Source organism: Haplochromis burtoni, unplaced genomic scaffold (assembly GCF_018398535.1).
Source record: "Haplochromis burtoni strain Fernald_Lab_line unplaced genomic scaffold, NCSU_Asbu1 Contig_133, whole genome shotgun sequence".
Lineage (NCBI taxonomy): Eukaryota > Metazoa > Chordata > Actinopteri > Cichliformes > Cichlidae > Haplochromis > Haplochromis burtoni.
Window position 1 is genome coordinate 124047 of NW_024582494.1, and position 18615 is coordinate 142661.

Consider the following 18615-nt stretch of genomic DNA (forward strand, 5'->3'; position numbering starts at 1 on the left):
AGTGCCCTGTCTGAAGGTTTTGTAGTGTCTTTTTCCTTGACATCTGTGCACACTTCCTTCAGGGTGTGCCATCTAAAAAATAACCCCAGCAAGACTAAAATAAGACTCTACTTTATGCTTATGTGTGTGTTTTTGTGTGGCAGGGCTAAACTGGGACATGGACTGCTTTCAGGCCAGTACTCCAAACCGCCCATGAAATCTGAGCTCATTGAACAGGTGATGAAAGAAGAATACAAGGTGTTAAACTGGGTATGTCCAGCTTCCAAACTGGGTCCATAAGCAACAGAAGCATGCGAATAATCCTAACATTTAGATTTAGCCGCTCAGTTTGATTTAACGTTTGGTTTTTCATAGTAACGTAACAGAGTTGTTTTTTTAAGGAGTGTAGTTGAGTTTATATATGTTTAAAGTTGCTTCTCTTCTCCTCCTGCTGTTTTCATTTGGTCTACAAACTGTTGGCAGCAGTTTGAGCTGCTCGACTTCAACAGCTCCGTTAATATTTTGTGTTTTGCCTTTTAGTTCCTCACATCACAGCTTTATGCTGTTACATGGGTAAAATGTGCTACTGTTTAATTTATATGAATATTTACGTGTTTGTTTGTCATTTGAAACTGTTGCCTTTTCGGAGTCGTAGTATACATCTGCCACAAAATTACAGGACAGCCATAAAGGGTTATTTCTGTAAGCCCTGGGCTTCTTCCATAAGCTTCACCAGCCACCAGGCCGAGCTGTGAGCTTCCTGCATGTGTGATGGTTGGACATATATTGACAGCTGGGGAGATGTGGGGGGAGAGCTTGTATTATGTCAGTGTGACCCAGCACAATCACAGAGTCTCATCAAATTGTTTCCTTAATGCTGGTACACGTTCTCGTGATGGAGGTTGGTGGTTTTACGTGTTAAAGACTATTACTTTTGTTTGATTGCAGAGAAAAAATATAGATTGGATGGCAGCAACATATTTAAACGTCTGCTTATTTTATAGTAACTGCTGGTTTATGCTTTTTCACACTTTAACTTCTGTTTAACCAAAGTAAATGTAGATATGTGTGAAGGAGCCGGGTTAAATGTTTTTGCTGCATCTTTGTGAAAGCACATTTTTATATGTATGGCAGCAACAAAGTTTTAGTCACAGGCTGCAAGTATCAACAGTGATGGCGAGCATTGGAAAAGATGCTTTTTGCCTGAGCATTGTGATGCAGACGTCTGTATTTCTTGTTGTGACAGCTAGCTTAAAGTTTGAGTTTTTTAACAAAGAAGGTGGCGATGCCAGTGCAAAGAACCCACCGCAGACCCGATGGTGTTGTCGTTAACATGCTTTTCAGCATACTTGGTTGCTGTTCACACACTCAGTCAGCTGCAGCTCATAGCCCAACTCACATTGACATCAACAACCCAGGACCCAGTCAGATTTTTAAGCCGGCGAGACGTGATTGCAGATGGCGTGCAGGTGTGTCCATCACCCCTGCAGCAGCACCGCAGACCGTGCCCCCACAGCAGCGAGTTTTTGAAGTATCTGTGTTACTTTGTAGCATCATATTTTATCACATATATTATTGTCACGTTAGACAAACATGTTGATTAGCCTGACATCACACATTCCTTCCAACATCTATAATTCCCACTCTCGGTCAGCTGTCTCTTGTGTTATATGGTCCTCTGAAAAGGCCGAGTATTTACGCGTAGTCAGATTATGTGAGACATCTTTTTATATGTGTATATATATTTTAATTGCAGCACCAGCAGAAGGGCATCTCTGCTCGAATGTTGAAGGCTCTGGTCAGCAGGGGACACCCAGAGTTTTCCTCCAACAGACAACAAGATGCTCATGAATTCCTCCTGCACATGATCAACCTGGTGGAGGTGAGTGAAGCCGGGTGGAAAAATGTCTTCACATATCCACATGTACACTAATTACACACTTTATTAGACATCCCTTGTTGTGGCCATTTTTGTTGAATGTTTATAAAATGCAATTTGTATTCATTTTTGTTTTTTCTTTAAAGGTGTAAGAATATACTGACCTGGTTTTGTTATGTAAATTTGTAATTAATTTTATTGGAGAAGCTTTTGCAAAGTGATTGGTTTATTAGCTTATGGACCCTCCCATTAATCAAGAGATTAAGAGCACCCTGGATGGGTGTGGTAAAGAGGTTTTTTGTTTTTTGTTTGCCAAATGTCAGATGGGAAGATGGGAGGGTTAGGAAAAGATTTTTTGACCACTTTTGAAGTTGTTAAAGCAAATTAAGTTAACTTTCGTTTAATTTTAAGTTTTAAGAAGTTATTTGGCAGATTTTTGTTTATAATTTTCCACGAAATAAACGGCATATGATTTTTAAACAATGGAGTCAGAAGTGCGTTCTAAAACAAACCTCCCGTTGCCACCCACGGCCTTTTCTTGGACTTTTTTGGTGTTTGGAACGTAAAAGGCCGCGACATCCCTGTTCAACTGTCTTATAATGCAAATACTGTGTTCAAGTTCAAACTGGGCACCAGAATGGGAAAGAGGTGATTCCAGTGACTGTGAAAGTGACAGGCTGTGACTGCAGAGTTTGCTGAACTGCTGGGATTTCCCAACACGACCTTCTCTATGTTTGAAAAAGAGAAAATATCCAGTGAGTGCGAGTACGAGACGTCAGAGTCAGACTGAGGCTGGCAGCAATAACTCAAATAAACACTTGTTGGAATCAATGTATGCAAATGAGCACAAAGTTCATCTTAAACTGCTTTCAGTGACAACGCACTGCAGTTTGAAAGGCCTCCACAGTCACCAAATTTCAAACTACTAGAGCAAGTTTGGGTTGTGGTGGAAACGGGAGATTCGCATCATGGACGTGGAGTTGAATAAATCTGCAGCAACGTCGAACCAAAATCTCTGATCTTTGTTTCCAGCACCCTGTTGGCACAAAGAATTAGAGAAGTTAAGAAAACAAAGGGGGTCCAAATGGTATTAGCAAGGTGTATCTAATAAAGCGGCTGATGAATGTATAAATCTGGCAAACGACTTTTAGAAATGTGAATGTAAATAAATCTGTGAATTCTATATTTGATGTAAGTGTTACAATGTTGCTCTGTAAAATTAAAAAACCCTGACGTCTGTCAGCGTGCCTCGCTGTGTCACAGAAAATCTTTAAAATGACGTAAAACATCCCACGTGACCGATGTGCTGTAAACTGCAGTTTTCTGTGACATTGTCACAGAGTGGGAGCTGTTGTGGGATATGGTGAGTGTGACACACGGGGACAGACAGTTTATTGGAGGAGGGGCCGTTTGTTTTCGACTAAACACAGCACGCCGTCTCCCTGGTTGGTACATAAACATGGGGTGTGCTGAAATGTCTGTCTCAAGCAGGATATATATAGACCTCTGCTATCGCTTACACAGTGTGGCCAGATAATGCCTCCGATTCTGCCTCACCCAGGACGCATGCCCTGAGATAGTCTGCACATAAACAAAACATACCAACCAATCTCTCCTAACCGCTGTGGCTGTTGTTAAAAAAATCATCTGTAGATATATTTTACACTAAATGTGATTAACATTTTTGTTTTTGTTTCCACACCTCCTTTGACCTACTAGTCAGTGTTTACATGCCAGTTTAGTTACCCATACATGGATAACCTGAATAACATCACCACCATCAGCAGCACGCCCAGCCTGTGCCATCCTACAAATATGGCTGAAGTGAAATTATAACTCGTGTATTGCTGTAGCATCTTAGAATAGAAGGGCTGGGGTGCAGAGAGGCCTTGGCCTTGGCAAACGAGTGCTTTAATCACAGTGCCATCCTTCACCACAGTCTTCAAATAAACACTGCTTCAATCAGCCCTGCTGAGGATATGGAGCCTGTCAGTGATAATGATTCTTCCTAGTTTTCTAAAAAAGATGCAGCTCTCCATTGAGGCATTTGGTAAATTAAAGAGTCACATTAGTGTTTTGAATGGCTGTATTAAGAAATGTGGGTCAAACTGCAGTCACGCTTAAGTCTTGCCAGGAGAGTCTAATAGACCACGGCAAAGACAGTCGTTTCTGTGATTTATATATCCAGTCTCTATCCACCTCTTCCCCAGTTTATGTCATTGTCAAATAGAGCTGTTACATTTAACCGTATTTATAATTTGCTTAATATGCCAGCGCTCCCACCTCCGGCAGAGCTCAACAGCAATCTGAGGGAGACTCGGGACATTGAGTCTGACCATGTTCAGCACCTCCGTTGCACTGAGCTGCGGCTGCAAGGTGTTTGGTACCCGTCGTGGTGGTGTCCCCCGAACCAGACGTGAAGGGAACCATCAGACTGACGAAGGAGTCCTGTCAGGTTTGGTTAGCCTAGGACTTCGATGGCAGCTGATAGGTACCGATTGGCCAAGCGGAACACAGTTTGGGAGTGGCTGAAGCAAAAACTCGAGTGTGGGAGGAGTTCAGGGAGGAAAAAGACTTTCGGACTGCCTTGAAGAAACATGGAAAACCGTCAGGCGACTCGGGAGGGTAAAGCAGTGCTCTACCTGCACTGTGTGTAGTGGAGCGCTGCTGGCTTTGACCGAGGACATTGTTGCACAGTGGATGGAACTCAGAGGACTTCCTTAGTCTTCCGCAGAGAAAGCAGAGTCTGGAGACGAGGGGGACAACTCGTCTTTTCCGGGGGGAGGTCACTGAAGCAGCTCCTTGGTGCCAGAGCCCTTGGTGTGGACGAGGTTCGCCCTGAGTTCCTGAAGGCTCTGGATGTTGTAGGGCGGGCTTGGTTGAAACGCCTCTGCAGTGCTGCGTGGAGATCAGGTGTGGTACCTCTGGATTGATAGACCGGAGTCGTGGTTCCCATCTTCAAGAAAGGGTGTGCTCCAACTGTAGGGGATCAGTCCTCAGCCTCCCTGGGAAAGTCTATGCCAGGGTGCTGGAAAGGAAAATGTATCCGTTAGTCGAACCTCGGATAAAGGAGGAACAATGCGGTTTTTGTCCTGGTCGTGGAACCAGGACCATGGACTTGGAGAAGACATTCGACTTTGTCCCTTGGTGTATCCAGTGGGAGGTGCTCAGGGAGTATGGGGTGTTTGGTTAATTGCAGAGCTTGGTCTGCATAGTCTCCAAGTCTGAGGCCATGGTCCTCAGCTCGAAAAGGGTGAAGTGCCTACTCTAGGACAAGTTCCCAAGTGGAGGAGTATCTTGGGGTCTTGTTCATGAGTGAAAGGAGACAGGGACAGGAGATTGACAGACGGATTGATGCTGTGGCTGCAGTGATGCAGACGCTGTACCAGTCCATCATGGCGAAGAGAGAGCTGAGTGTGAAAGCAATGCTCTCAATGTACTTGTTGTTCTACATCCCTACCCCTGTGGTCATGAGCTTTGGGTAGTGACCGAAATACAAGCAGCGGAAATGAGCTTTCTCTAAAGAGTGGCTTAGAGATGGGGTGAGGAGTTTGGCCATCTTGGAGGAGCTCAGAGTAGAGCCGCTGCTCCTCCACATTGAAAGGAGCCGGTTGAGGTGTGCCGGGCCAAGAGGCAGGACACGCTGGAGAGATTATGTCTCTCGGCTGGCCTGGGAACGCCTTGGTGTTTCCCCAGAAAGGCTGGAGGTGGCCGGAGAGAGGCAGGTCGGGGCTTCTCTGCTTAGGCTGCTGCCCCTGCGACCCGGCCCCAGATAACCGAAACAAAATTAATGATGGATGGATGGGACTAATACTTTATGAAAGTGGTGTCCAACTCCAGGCCTCGAGGGCCGGTGTCCTGCAGGTTTTAGATGTGTCCTTGATCCAACACAGCTGATTTAAACGGTTAATGACCTCCTCAACATGTCTTGACGTTCTCCAGATGCCTGGTAATGAACTAATCATTTGATTTAGGCGTGTTGACCCAGGGTGAGATCTAAAACCTGCAGGACACCGGCCCTCGAGGCCTGGACTCGGCCAAGCCTGCTTTAGGGATAATAAACTAAAGTCAGCCTGACACATAATCCAAATGTGGTCCGATTCTGTTATCGATGCTCATATTCAGCGTCTCTGAATCGTAAATCTTGGTGTTTCTGCAGAGGAACAGCGCAGGCTCAGAGAATCCAAGTGATGTGTTTCGCTTCCTGGTGGAGGAGCGAGTTCAGTGCTGCCAGACTCGTCGTGTCCGTTACACTCAGCGGGTTGACTACTGCATCCAGCTGCCCGCTCCATTTGAGGCCGCCAGCAATCGAGGTAACGGAGCCCCCACACGCTTACAATGCGAATGGAGGCCACGATTGCCTCTGGTCACTGCAGCAAGTGGGAGAATGAACAGGACCTGCTCTGAGAAGGGAATAATGTTCCCGGCTAAGAGCTGTTTTGTATGTAAGGTATAATTACACCTTCACAGCTTGATATAAAGTATTACGTGACAAATTGTATGTACTATTTAAATGTTGCCAAGATGAGAGTATTTGACTGAAACAGTGGAGTTTTAGTTAAAGCTCTGCAATGCTACACTTACAACAAATACATTGGCTTTTGCAGCTTTTGCAGCACCTTCAGTTCCGAGAATGCTGCAAATAAAAGTGACACATTTTTGTTGTTTTTTTCATTACCAGAGGAGCTACTTGCATATGAGGTCAAGCGTAAGGAAGCAGAAGAGAACATGCGTCCCCCTCCTGAACCAGTGAGAGCGCGGATCCCTTTCACTGCTTGTCTGCAGGCCTTCACAGAGCCGGAAAATGTTCCTGATTTCTGGAGCTCGGCACTGCAGGCCAAGTCAGCTGGAGTCAAGTAAGCAACGTCCACTTGTTCTCGGGCCAGAAATGACCAACGTACACCCCTTTTTAACCAGTATATTTAAACGAAAACCAGCTGGATTCATAAACTGAATTTTCAACACATTCTTTTACAGAACTTCCCGATTTGCCTCGTTCCCAGAGTATCTGGTGGTGCAGATTAAGAAATTCACATTTGGAGTTGATTGGGTGCCGAAAAAACTAGGTAACTAGTATCTCACACTTTAGTGACTGATCAGATTTATTGACCTTATATTTCCCTCCACCAGCATGTCTCAGTAAGTGCAATGCTATAAACCCCCAGCAGAGGGCACCATTAAACTGCAGTTCACAAGGCACAGCAGGGAATCTGTTGCCGGGTGGAGAAAACGTTTCACCTGCACTTTGAACACATGGTTATAAACGTTTATCTGTCATCCCGTCGGTGTCCGTAAAACACTTTTGCTGTTTAGCTGGCGGTTGAAAATCAATCGGTGTGTTTAGCACCTTAAAATTTTCATAAAGTGTTCAGTTCAGTTCATAAATGGGGAAAAAGGTCAGTTCACGCCTCATATATAGATCGTAATATTTAGAAGTTGATCTGGGAGCTCACTGTTCTTACTGCTGGATTCTTCAGTTTTATACTTTTATATCTCGCTCTGCAGATGTGGTCATTGACGTTCCCGACTTCCTGGATCTGAACCGGCTCCGAGCCACGGGGCTGCAGGCAGGTGAAGAAGAGCTGCCGGACCTCATGCCTCCCATTGTTTTACCTGAAGACACCAGAGGTATGAAATAAAATGGAGGAGGGAGTTTTTAAGCCTATTTGAGTTTAACAATTTGCTCTTTTCTGTATTATTTTCTGTTTGATGTTGACAAATAAACATCCATATATTATAATATATGCCATCTATTAGATGCTGCTCCATTTTTCTCACCCAGAATTCAATGAGAAGGTTACAGGCTCTCATAAATTGCCTGCATTGGCCTACAGGGGTGTTAGCAGTCATGCATGAATTCTAGAAAAACAGTGTACCAGCACCCTTAATTACTCCGGGCGTTTTTGGCCCTTCATCTTTGATTTCACAGTCCCTTATTAATTTTAAAGGGCACTGTTTTCCCAGAGCACGAAGCCTTTTGTTGTACTGTTTAGCCAAAAAAGCCAAGAATATTTCTTCACTCCATTTATGTGCTAGAAACACCTCAGTATATGAAACTTTGTGTTTACCCTATAACATAACACGTTGCTGCTTAAACCAGCTGCAGTGCCCCAGATCCTTTTTGGCAGGTCTCGGGTATTTTTGTGAATTAAATGGTCTGTGAAATTGTCTCTAATATAATATTCTGCTGAAAGCCACCCATATTCCCTCCTAAGGACACATTAAATGGAATCCCACAGGAAAGGCATGCTCAATCAATTACTGAAGAGTGTTTGTGTTCACAGTGTGGCTAAGCCTAATAGGTTCTAATGATTTCACCAGATCTCCTTGTAACGCACTTCCCTCAGCTCTGGGATTAAAGTACTGGAAGCTAGTGAGTTATAGCACTCAATAAAATATTGTCACTTTTTAAGAAACTTTTTTGCAGGCTTGGTAATATTTCAGCCGTTAAATCCAGGCCACTTTAGCCATTATTAAAAATAAAAAATCAACCCCACAAAGGCAGTGCCCTCCTTTTTGTTTGCCTTTCGTCTCTCTCTGCTCTGATTGCAGTTTCCTCCTCCTGTTGTAAAGTTCAGCTACATCAAGTTATCGCTGTCTCTGTTAATATTTCAGCAGATGTGAAGTACAGAGAGTCCTATAATGTTTCAGGCTGTGAGCACATTTGGGGTGGGCTTGAGCAGAGACGGTAACATCTGAGAGCAGCCTTTGCTGTGCTTCACACATCCATAAACTTGGATCTTTCTTTGGTTTCGTCTGCTGCATCTTAGCACATGAATACACAATAGAAAAACTTTGCACTCGCTTGTCTTAGTGTGCCTAAATATTTTAGGACTGAACATGGTGTGCTGTACCGTCGGTGTCAAACAATCTGAGTGGAGTATCTGCACATTAGAGCATCATTGTTTTGGTTTGCTTAGACCCTGTTACGGCTTGGCGTCCTATACAGATATCTTTGAGGGCCACAGACACACACATGCTTTTATTTGCAGCAAATCTGCACGTCGCTCTGAGCTTCTATTTCAGGAGGTTAACAACAGCGTTGCCTCTGTAAATCGTGCAGCTAAAGCTGTGAAATGAAAACAGGTCAGAGTGACAACACGCTGCATTCAATGGCCTTTCAGATTTATTTATTTCACATTCATATGATGAGTTTTGCTGGTTGTAAATTAACCGCTGGCCCGTTCCTCCCCTGCTGGAATTCGCAGTGATTCATCGTTGGTTGCACTTCTATCTCCAAAAGGCTTCAGTGATTCTTATTGATTTCATAGCAGCACACAAATGTGTTTTCCTGTACGCTGCTTGAAGCACATTATTTCTCATTGGTCTGTTTCTATTCACTCAATTATTCCAGGCCATTCAGAAAATGGAAAGTGAATTGTTTTCTTTTGCTTCCACTTTTCTTTTGGTTAAAAAATACAAAATTAACAATCACAAACTGCACGCGATGTATTGAAACTGGTTCAGCTTTTTTCCTTCCCTGTTTTGGTTACTCACGTTATCCATTTAAACCTATTAAAGCAAACCTGCAATTTAAAAGAAACCATGGAAGATGGCTACTCCAGCTGCATTCACTGGGTCAGTATTTCCTTTCAGTTAATATAGCAAACTGGATAAAACCCAGCAGCCGTCCGAGGGGCTGTAACTGAGGCCATGAGGGGAAAACAAAGGAAAATGAACAAAAGCCTGTGCCGCTCTCAGGCCGTGTTTCTGCATTATTTTTTTTCTTCATTTACCCGATGTTTTCATATCTGTGTAAAATAAAACGTGTTTGTAGGACACTGACAACATTTCATGGTCCAAAATAACACAGTTGGGCAGTGTTTCTGTGACTCATGAGGGGTGTGGGAGGGGACATTTGCTTCTCCCCTTGATGTTCTGCAGCTAAATGATCCTTTTATGAGAAAGGTAAAAAGAAAATTTAAAAGACAGAAATACCAACTGTGCCCAGGACCCGCCATGGGTACTCGAAAACATCTGGATTCCCTGTGTTACAATGGATTTGTTTCATGAACTGTACCTTTGTTTGTGAATATTAATGACGTGCCGGCAGCTCAGATTTTCCAGGATATTGTCTTGGCCGATTATAGATGCTATCTGTACAAATGTCTGCAAATCTTTTATTATTCTCAAAGAGTGAAATGATTCCAAAACAGAATCAACAGTAAATACAGAGCCAGCGATGGTGATGCTTGACTGTGCCGTGTCCTCCTCCTCTTTCAGATAACTCCATGAGCTCCTTGGACTGTAAGTATTTAATTTCTCTGCACAGCTGTGTGCCAAACTGAATAAACATGCAACATTTCTATAAGTTATAACCATAGAAAATGTATTTCGAGCTCGAAGCAGTGGTGATGAATGCTAGCGAGCTAAACCTCTGACCTACCTGAGCAGGTGCTGCAGCTGCTCTCGACTTTGTGACAAACTTGGCTTTGCTGTGCAGCTCTGCTTGCTTTAGCCAGACTCATTTCTCTCCTTGATAAATCATCCCTCAACAAAGATGCCTCTGCAGGCCCGACGCTCCTCTGCTCTCTTTGTTTAATGAGTCCCACAGAGGGAGTCGCCACAAATCTGTTTGGCTGTTTAGACTCAAGCCACTGCTACTGTTGAATCAGCAACTGCATGTTTTAGTTATTGATGCTGATTTGTTGTGTCCCCAGCTCCAGAAATAGACGAGGCTGCAGTAATGCAGCTGGCGGAGATGGGCTTTCCGCTGGAGGCCTGCAGGAAGGCGGTGTACTACACGGGGAACATGGGCCCCGAGATGGCCTTCAACTGGATCATAGCCCATATGGAAGAGCCAGGTGAGCCAGCATCATGGCACAATGCACCGAGGATGGAGGATGATGTCGTGGTGGAGTGTGAAATTAAACATGTCACATGACCTCTACAGTCAGAAGTTCTGTACAAACATTTTTCTCAGTTCAGGGTTATAAACATGTTAGTGCTGGTATCAAATTACATGTTGGGACTTATTTGCTTTTTTTCACACATAAAATACTAAATAAAAACAATACAAATGCATTTTTTTCCATGATGTACACTTTATATCACCAGAAGCACGCACCCACCCAAATCATTCAGTTCAGGTGTTGCAGTCACTTCTGTGGCTGCAGGTGTGTAAAGTCAGCTGCTGCAGACTGCTTCTACAAACAACTGTGCCACGAACAGGTCGCTTGCAGGAGCTCGGTGAATTTCAGCGCGGCGCTGTGATAGGACACCACCTGTGCAGTCCACTCGTTAAATTTCCTTCTTACTAAATATTCCACAGTCAACTGTTAGTGGCGTTATAACAAAGTGGTTGCAGTTGGGAACAACAGCAACTGAAGTGGAAAGAGAACTCCTCTGTGCCGAGTGTAAAGTTTGGTGGAGGAGGAAATTCTTAATGCTTCGACATGCCAAGATGTTTTGGACAACTTCATGCTCCTGAATTTGTGGGAACAGTTTGGGAACGGCCTCTTCCTGTTCCAACATGACTGCACACCAGTGCACAAAGAAAGGTCCATAAAGACGAGGATGAACACATGTTAGGTTGAAGAACACGACTGGCCTGCACAGAGTCCTGGCTTCAACCTGACAGAACAGCTCTGGGATAAATTAAAGCAGCGACTGTGAGCCGGGCCTTCTCGTTATAGTGTGTCAAAGTGCAACTAGTGTTTTAAACCTGCATACATTCACAGCGAGGCTTCAAGACAGCATGGTGGTGATACGAAATGAGTGTGGGGAGAGTGCTGAGGATTCAAGGAGTAACTGTAATCCAGACAAAGGTAGAAATACTAGAGACAAGTAATAGAAGAGCTGCAGTGAAAACAGACAAAGTTTAGATGTTGGTCAGATTACATAAGATGTCTGTGTTGCATGTTTTTATCCACATATCAGCCAAAGGCATTTCCCCCACTGTGGTGCTGACAGAATGCATTACACAGACAGGTACGTTTATTTGTTGGGGACCTTTTTAAACACAGAGGTAATTGAAAGTGAGAGACGCATCACATCTCATGTTCTTCCATTGCATGCACTGTGTTCTTTTGTGTGCTGCAGGTGCTTATCTGTGCTCACCTGCGTGCACGATCGTCTCCAGAAACTTTGTCTGGACTGACTTTGTGTCTTTGTGCTGAGATGTTCCCCTGAGGTGCAGACTCACGTTTTTATTTCCCTGGTTGGCTGTAAAGGACCTCTCCAGAGGAGTTTTTAAATGGGCTTGATGGATCTACAAAACAGGCTGCATTCAGGCTCAGTGACATCAGCTAAAGGGTCCGATCCTGCACGGAGGTTCTTTCAGCTTATTTTGGTTTGACAACTAAACCGCTGTTCACTTAATCACTTTAGACGCCGCAGTGAATATAAACAGCACGAGGGCTTTAAAGACAATGTGACACGGCCGTAGTTTAAGACTTCACATGCAAACATCTGCTCTTCTGTTCGGCAGCCTGACAGAGCGGCGTCTTTCTGTGGTATAAACACATCTGTATAGGAGGCGAGCAGAAGGACGCAAAACAAGGAGAACGAGATAGAGATGATAGTGGTGCGCAATTTAATTTATGGCAAGCAGAGTAATGAAGGCTGTGTTTATGGCCAACAGTAAGTCGTTCTATTGGGAGTGTCCTTGTTCCTCAGCGGTCATTGTGCACCTTCAGCAAATTCAACTAACAGTAAGAGAAGTGTGTTGTACTTAAAAATGAGTATTTCCATTCCATGCTCAGTTTCACTGTTCAGCATATGTAAAACGTTCACCAGATATAAAAGTAATATTCCTTTGATTTCTCTTTTAAAAAATCGGATTGGCATATAGTTCATTTTAATGCGTTTAAAATAGCTACAAGTTGAAATGGTGGTTAGCGCTTTACTGTATCACAGACAGAAGCTCTAATATTCGGGTAAGCGTTTGATGACGGTGCAGGGAGGAATAAAACTCCCTTTTAGCAGAGAAACCTCTGGCAGGGCCAGGCTCAGGGAGAGGCAGCCATCTGCTGCAATCAGCTGAGGCACCGAGGGTAAAAAGGGAAATGATGAGCATGGAGAGACAACAGACGACAAACAATAATAGTATGACAGTAAACACTGGGCTGGCTGGTGGAGCCAGTAAAAGCAGATGGTAAACAAGCAGCCCTGAAGCCAGAGATACCTGCAGGAAGGGACGGCGAGGACAGCGAGGGACAAACGCTAACTAAGACAAAGAGTTAATGATATGCAACAGTGGCATATAAGCTTGTGGAGGCTGAAATAGAGTGGATGGGAGGTTTTCAGGGACGGACCCAGACAGCATAAATAAGATTCAGGCTTAAAGAGTTTCTAATCCTCATCTTAAAGGCAGAGAGGGGAGTCTGTTTCCCACATCCAAACTGGGAGCTGACTGGGAACAGGCCAGAAATCTCTGCATAACATTCAATTCAATTCAATTCAATTTTATTTATACAGCGCCAGATCACAACAACAGTCGCCTCAAGGTGCTTTATATTGTACAGTAGATCGTATAATAATGGATTCAGAGAAAACCCAACAATCACATGACCCCCTATGAACAAGCAATTTTGGCGACAGTGGGAAGGAAAAACTCCCTTTTAACAGGAAGAAACCTCCAGCAGAACCAGGCTCAGGGAGGGGCGGGGCCATCTGCTGTCGACTGGTTGGGGTGAGAGAAGGAAGACAGGATAAAGACATGCTGTGGAAGAGAGACAGAGGTTAATAACAGATAGTGATTCAATGCATCATGGGAATCCCCGCAGCCTACGTCTATTGCAGCATAACTAAGGGAGGATTCAGGGTCACCTGGTCCAGCCCTAACTATATGCTTTAGCAAAAAGGAAAGTTTTAAGCCTAATCTTGAAAGTAGAGATAGTGTCTGTCTCCTGAATCCAAACTGGAAGCTGGTTCCACAGAAGAGGGGCCTGAAAACTGAAGGCTCTGCCTCCCATTCTACTTTTAAATACTCTAGGAACAACAAGTAGGCCTGCAGAGCGAGAGCGAAGTGCTCTAATAGGGTGATATGGTACTACAAGGTCATTAAGATAAGATGGGGCCTGATTATTTAAGACCTTGTATGTGAGGAGCAGGATTTTGAATTCTGGATTTAACAGGAAGCCAAAACAGGAGAAATTGCTCTCTCTTTCTAGTCCCTGTCAGGACTCTTGCTGCAGCATTTTGGATCTAGCTGAAGGCTTTTCAGTGAGTTTTTATGGACATCCTGATAATAATGAATTACAGTCGTCCAGCCTGGAAGTAATAAATGCATGAACTAGTTTTTCAGCGTCACTCTGAGACAGGATATTTCTAACTTTAGAGATGTTGCACAAATGGAAGAAAGCAGTCTTACATATTTGTTTAATATGTGCTTGAAGGACATGTCCTGGTCAAAAATGACTCCAAGGTTCCTCACAGTCGTTACTGGAGGCCAAGGTAATGCCATCCAGAGTAAGAATCTGGTTAGATACCATATTTCTAAGATTTTCAGGGCCGAGTACAATAACCTCAGTTTTATCTGAATTAAGAAGCAGAAAGTTAGCGGCCATCCAGGTCTTTATGTCTTTAAGACATTCCTGCAGTTAACTATTGGTGTGTGTTATCTGGCTTCATGGACAGATAGAGCTGGGTGTCATCAGCATAGCAGTGTAAATGTATGCTATGTCTTCTAATGATGCTGCCTAAGGGAAGCATGTATAATGTAAACAGAATTGGTCCTAGCACTGAACCCTGTGGAACTCCATAATTAACCTCAGTGTGTGAAGAGGACTCTCCATTTACATGCACAAACTGGAGTCTATTAGATAGATATGATACAAACCACTGCAGTGCAGTACCTGTAATACCTGCAGTATTCTACCTTTGATTCCTTCCAAAACAACAAGCATATTTGCACTAAGGGAGGGAAGTGCCAATAGCAAACATAAGACCTTTTCAGATATGATTGAGCTTTTTTCTGTTTAAAAAAATATTCAGTTCTGCATTTTACAAAGAGAAGCTGGTACTGGAGAAATATGATCAGCCTAGTTCCTGCTAGTACTCGTGCTGCAGCATTTTTTTTCACATTTACATCCTGATAATAAGGACAGAAATCTAGTTCAGAATACACTAAATGAACAGAAATACTGGACAAGCCACATGTTACACTCACAGGAGCTTTGAAGCTCGCAGTTACTGCGTCAGCAAAGCATTGGTGGCTTTTGCACTCTGCACTCAGTGACTCTGTAACTTTACATGGTCACCCACTTCCTGGCTGAGTGGTTCTTCACTGCTTCCACTTTGCAGTAATACCACTTACAAGGTTATCGTGGATTATCTAGTAGGTGACTCGTCGTTGGCGTTCTGTTACAGCATCACGCTCAAATTCAGTGAGATCTTCTCTTTAGAACAGTCCATTCTTTCACAAAGGTTCGCATGGCCAGGTGCTTGAGTTCATACACCTGTGGAACTGAAAACACTAGATTCAAAGATTACAAGGTGTGGCCTAATATTTCTGGGAGCCTGCCTTGCAAATACACCAGCCTGATTGGATGAGCAAAAGTACAGATGGTTGGCTTGATGGATGATCAATAACTTTTGTCTCTATCGTGCAGATATAGATAGATAGGTGCCTCATTTTCTCAGTACTTCAGCTAAAGGAAAGTAGTGATAGAGACCTGATTTACATGCAAGTCAAAGAAGACCTCTCTTTCAGGAAATGGCCTGAGATTTCTAGCAATGGTATTGGAGGTTAAGTATATGCTGTCCAGATAGTGCATAGATGGTGTTTCTGAGGCTTTTTGTGCCAACTAGTTTAGTTTAGTCTGAATTGAGAAAGAGGAACATTACAGGTCTATAGTCAGAGGTATGAATTTACCTTATTTGAAACCTGAGACAACGAAAAGTGAAGTGTGTCAGTGAGGTGAGCGGCCACGCTCTGCCAGAACAGCTCAAGTGACTCTAAAAGTCTCTGAAAGGGAGTCGCACACTTTCTTTCCCCTCATGTTGTGTTTGATGGTGGTGTGCACTGCAGTCTGGTTTCAGATCTCCCATTGGTCTTCACTTTAGTTTAGATTTGGTGAAACTGAAGGTTGTAGCATATGATTCACATCATTTTCATACTCACTGAAATACATGGAGACTCGTCACGAAGGGTGTTGTGTTTGGACCATCCCTGCCAGCCCCACAGAGCTGGAGTCCCTCAGCGTAGGGTCCAGGTGTTTCCTGGTGTTCGTTGCCAGCCTGTACATCTGTTTGGAGAGGCGTAAGCACCTCAACAGATCAACACTCGTGGTGTGCAGACCCCCCCAAGCAAACCTGACTGTGACAAACAATCCACAGGGTGCATTTGTGTGTGTCGTTTCCACTACAGAGCATCGGGGTGCCTCCCACACGCCCTCCTAACGTGACCGTTTGCTGTTTCTGTGTTTGAAATATTCTTAGTGCCAGTTAGTCACACACCAGTCGGACGTCTGTGATCAGCTTTAATCGCTTTACAGTTTGAATTAGCGTTGTCTCTAGAAAATGCGACCTTTGACCTCCAAAGCAGAAACGCACAGTAATTAGGTTAAACATGAATGAGAATGTGCTGCATCATTATTTTTTCCTTTGTCTCTTTTTCCTTGCAGACTTTGCAGAGCCGCTCACTCTGCCCTCCATGATTGATCCCGGCCCCTCCGCCGGTGACAGCCCCACGGGCGCCGCCCTGCTGGGCAACTCGCCCCCCGAGGAGAGCATTGCCATCCTTACCTCAATGGGCTTTCCCCGCACTCACAGCATCCACGCGCTCAAAGCCACGGTCAGTCTTCTGCCCACTATGTCCACTGGAGTCTTTCTAGCCACTAGCACAAAAAATGTTTAAAATACATCAGAATACATACATCAAAATACAATTATTTTGGTAATTATCCAGGATGTCTTACAAATACCATTTTGTGTGACTGAAAAGGTCTTCTGCTGCAGTTCGTGAGAGCAGGGATTTGTTTTAAACACGAGGGGCACCCGACGGCCTGTGTGGACAGCGATGGTCAGCCTGTCTGAGCCGATAAGGTGGTGCCTGTATCTCAGCCTGTTTAACATACAATACTTTACATATTTATATAGAAATAAATCAGAGCCGAGGACGGAAATCTGGACAACAAAGAACCACCCACGCGCTTCGCTGTCTCTGATGGGTGCGGGACAAAAACACAGCTCTGACCTCCAGGCACCATAAATGTTGTTAGTTTGAAACGCAAGAGGAAAGAAACTCTGACAATTAGTCATTCATTGAGTCATTAAAACGGGTAACAATCAGGAAAATACGGCCTGTAAACCTCGAAGAAACACTGAGCAAATGGAACAATGTGTCAGGAGGTGAAGTTGGTGTAAGGCGGCGTGGTGATTTTAAACAGAGGGCAAAGTGCAGATGTGATTGGTCGTACATGTCAGAGGGATTAGAAATGTCTGCATTTAGCTGTAATCCCAGCAGCACAAACTGGCCTGTCAGGTTTAGGAACAGCTCACGGCTCACTGACACTTCAACTCGCTGTATCATCACATAAGATTCACTTTGAATGCATTCATAGTGTTGATTTATTTTTTCAATGAGTCAAGCGTGATACAGTTGCAGTAAATCTATCAGTGTTGTTTTGAAATGGCCTCTGATTCTCATCTTTCAAAGTGTGCCCTCAGCAAAAATAGCCCAGCAGACTGTTAGTCAGACGCACAAATAGACACACCAGGCTTCTCATCATCAGTGAGCCCAACTCGCTGCCTGCCTCCGTGTTGTTGAAGTGGAAAAAAGCTCACGTTGGTCCTGAGGGATGGAGGTGTGAAACAGAGAAGCGGTCTCAAGTCTTGGTTCATTATTAGCACAAAATTAGGAAGAAAAAGAGAGTTGCTCTTCAAGCGCAGTGACCCGCCCGGCAACATCAGGCAGCTTAACTCCTCGTCATCCCGACATGCTCCTCACGCTGACATTCCCCAGGCATCACACCTCTATTTTGGACCGAACGCAAACATCCTCTGTGGAAAAATGAGCACAGGCGGATGTTTGCGTTCACCTTTCTAGTAAATAATTGTTCATTTAACACGTTCCTAAAAGTGAGACTGCTTTTTATGAGGAGGTTATCCAAGATGCACTGGAGCTGTGGGGGAAAATAAATCCCCCCAAAATTCAATCATCAGCTGTGCTTTTATTCCCACGAGTACTGCTTCTACTGTCACTGTTGATTTGAGCATTTCAGGAAATAATTTTTCCAGGAAAAGCAGAAATATTTGTGGGTGTGGTTAAGGATGTAGAGCAGGTCATCCACTAATTGGAAAGTTTGTAGTTTGATCCCTGGCTGCTGCAGCCTGGACAAGATGCTGAACCCCGAATTGCTCCCAGTACATTCACTGGAGTGTGAATGTTAGAAAAAAGCTGCTTGTATGAATGTGTGTGAATGAGATAAAAGTGCTTTAACCTCCTAGGACCTGGCGTCCACATATGAAGACATCACATTTTGGGTTATTTAGACCAAAATACTCAATTTTGCTCTACAAAGGCCTGAAATCCACTCACGAGGACATTATACTGCTACTGTTCTGTCAGAATTTTAAACAAATATCCTCATGTGTGGCTCCTATTTTTCATAAAAACTCAAATAATGTAAAAAAACAAAATCTGGTAATTCTTTGTTTTTACATTCATTGGGCCCCAATGTGACCAAATATCAAAGAGAAATAAAAGATGCATGCCGTGGAAGAGTTCGGGTCTTAGGAGGTTAAGAAAAGTCCTTTGTATAAGAACCGGTCTATTACCTGGTGAGCATGTTCACATCTGCATGAGAAGAAGA

The 18615-nt window shown here is 43.9% G+C and overlaps 1 protein-coding gene across 3 annotated transcripts in view; it reads left to right on the top strand.

Annotated features, from left to right (window-relative positions):
* Positions 1-18615, top strand: part of usp13 (ubiquitin specific peptidase 13) — a 33880-nt gene that overhangs the window by 11651 nt on the left and 3614 nt on the right. The window contains exons 10-18 of one of the 3 annotated variants that reach the window (XM_005930997.3): positions 144-216; positions 1736-1861; positions 6018-6171; positions 6540-6714; positions 6836-6924; positions 7364-7486; positions 10082-10105; positions 10519-10662; positions 16426-16595. In XM_005930997.3, coding sequence (XP_005931059.1) covers positions 144-216; positions 1736-1861; positions 6018-6171; positions 6540-6714; positions 6836-6924; positions 7364-7486; positions 10082-10105; positions 10519-10662; positions 16426-16595 — 1078 coding nt within the window. Of the gene's footprint in view, positions 1-143; positions 250-1735; positions 1862-6017; positions 6172-6539; positions 6715-6835; positions 6925-7363; positions 7487-10081; positions 10106-10518; positions 10663-16425; positions 16596-18615 lie in introns of all 3 variants that reach the window. The other 2 variants (XM_005930993.3, XM_005930995.3) reach the window with 2 other exon arrangements.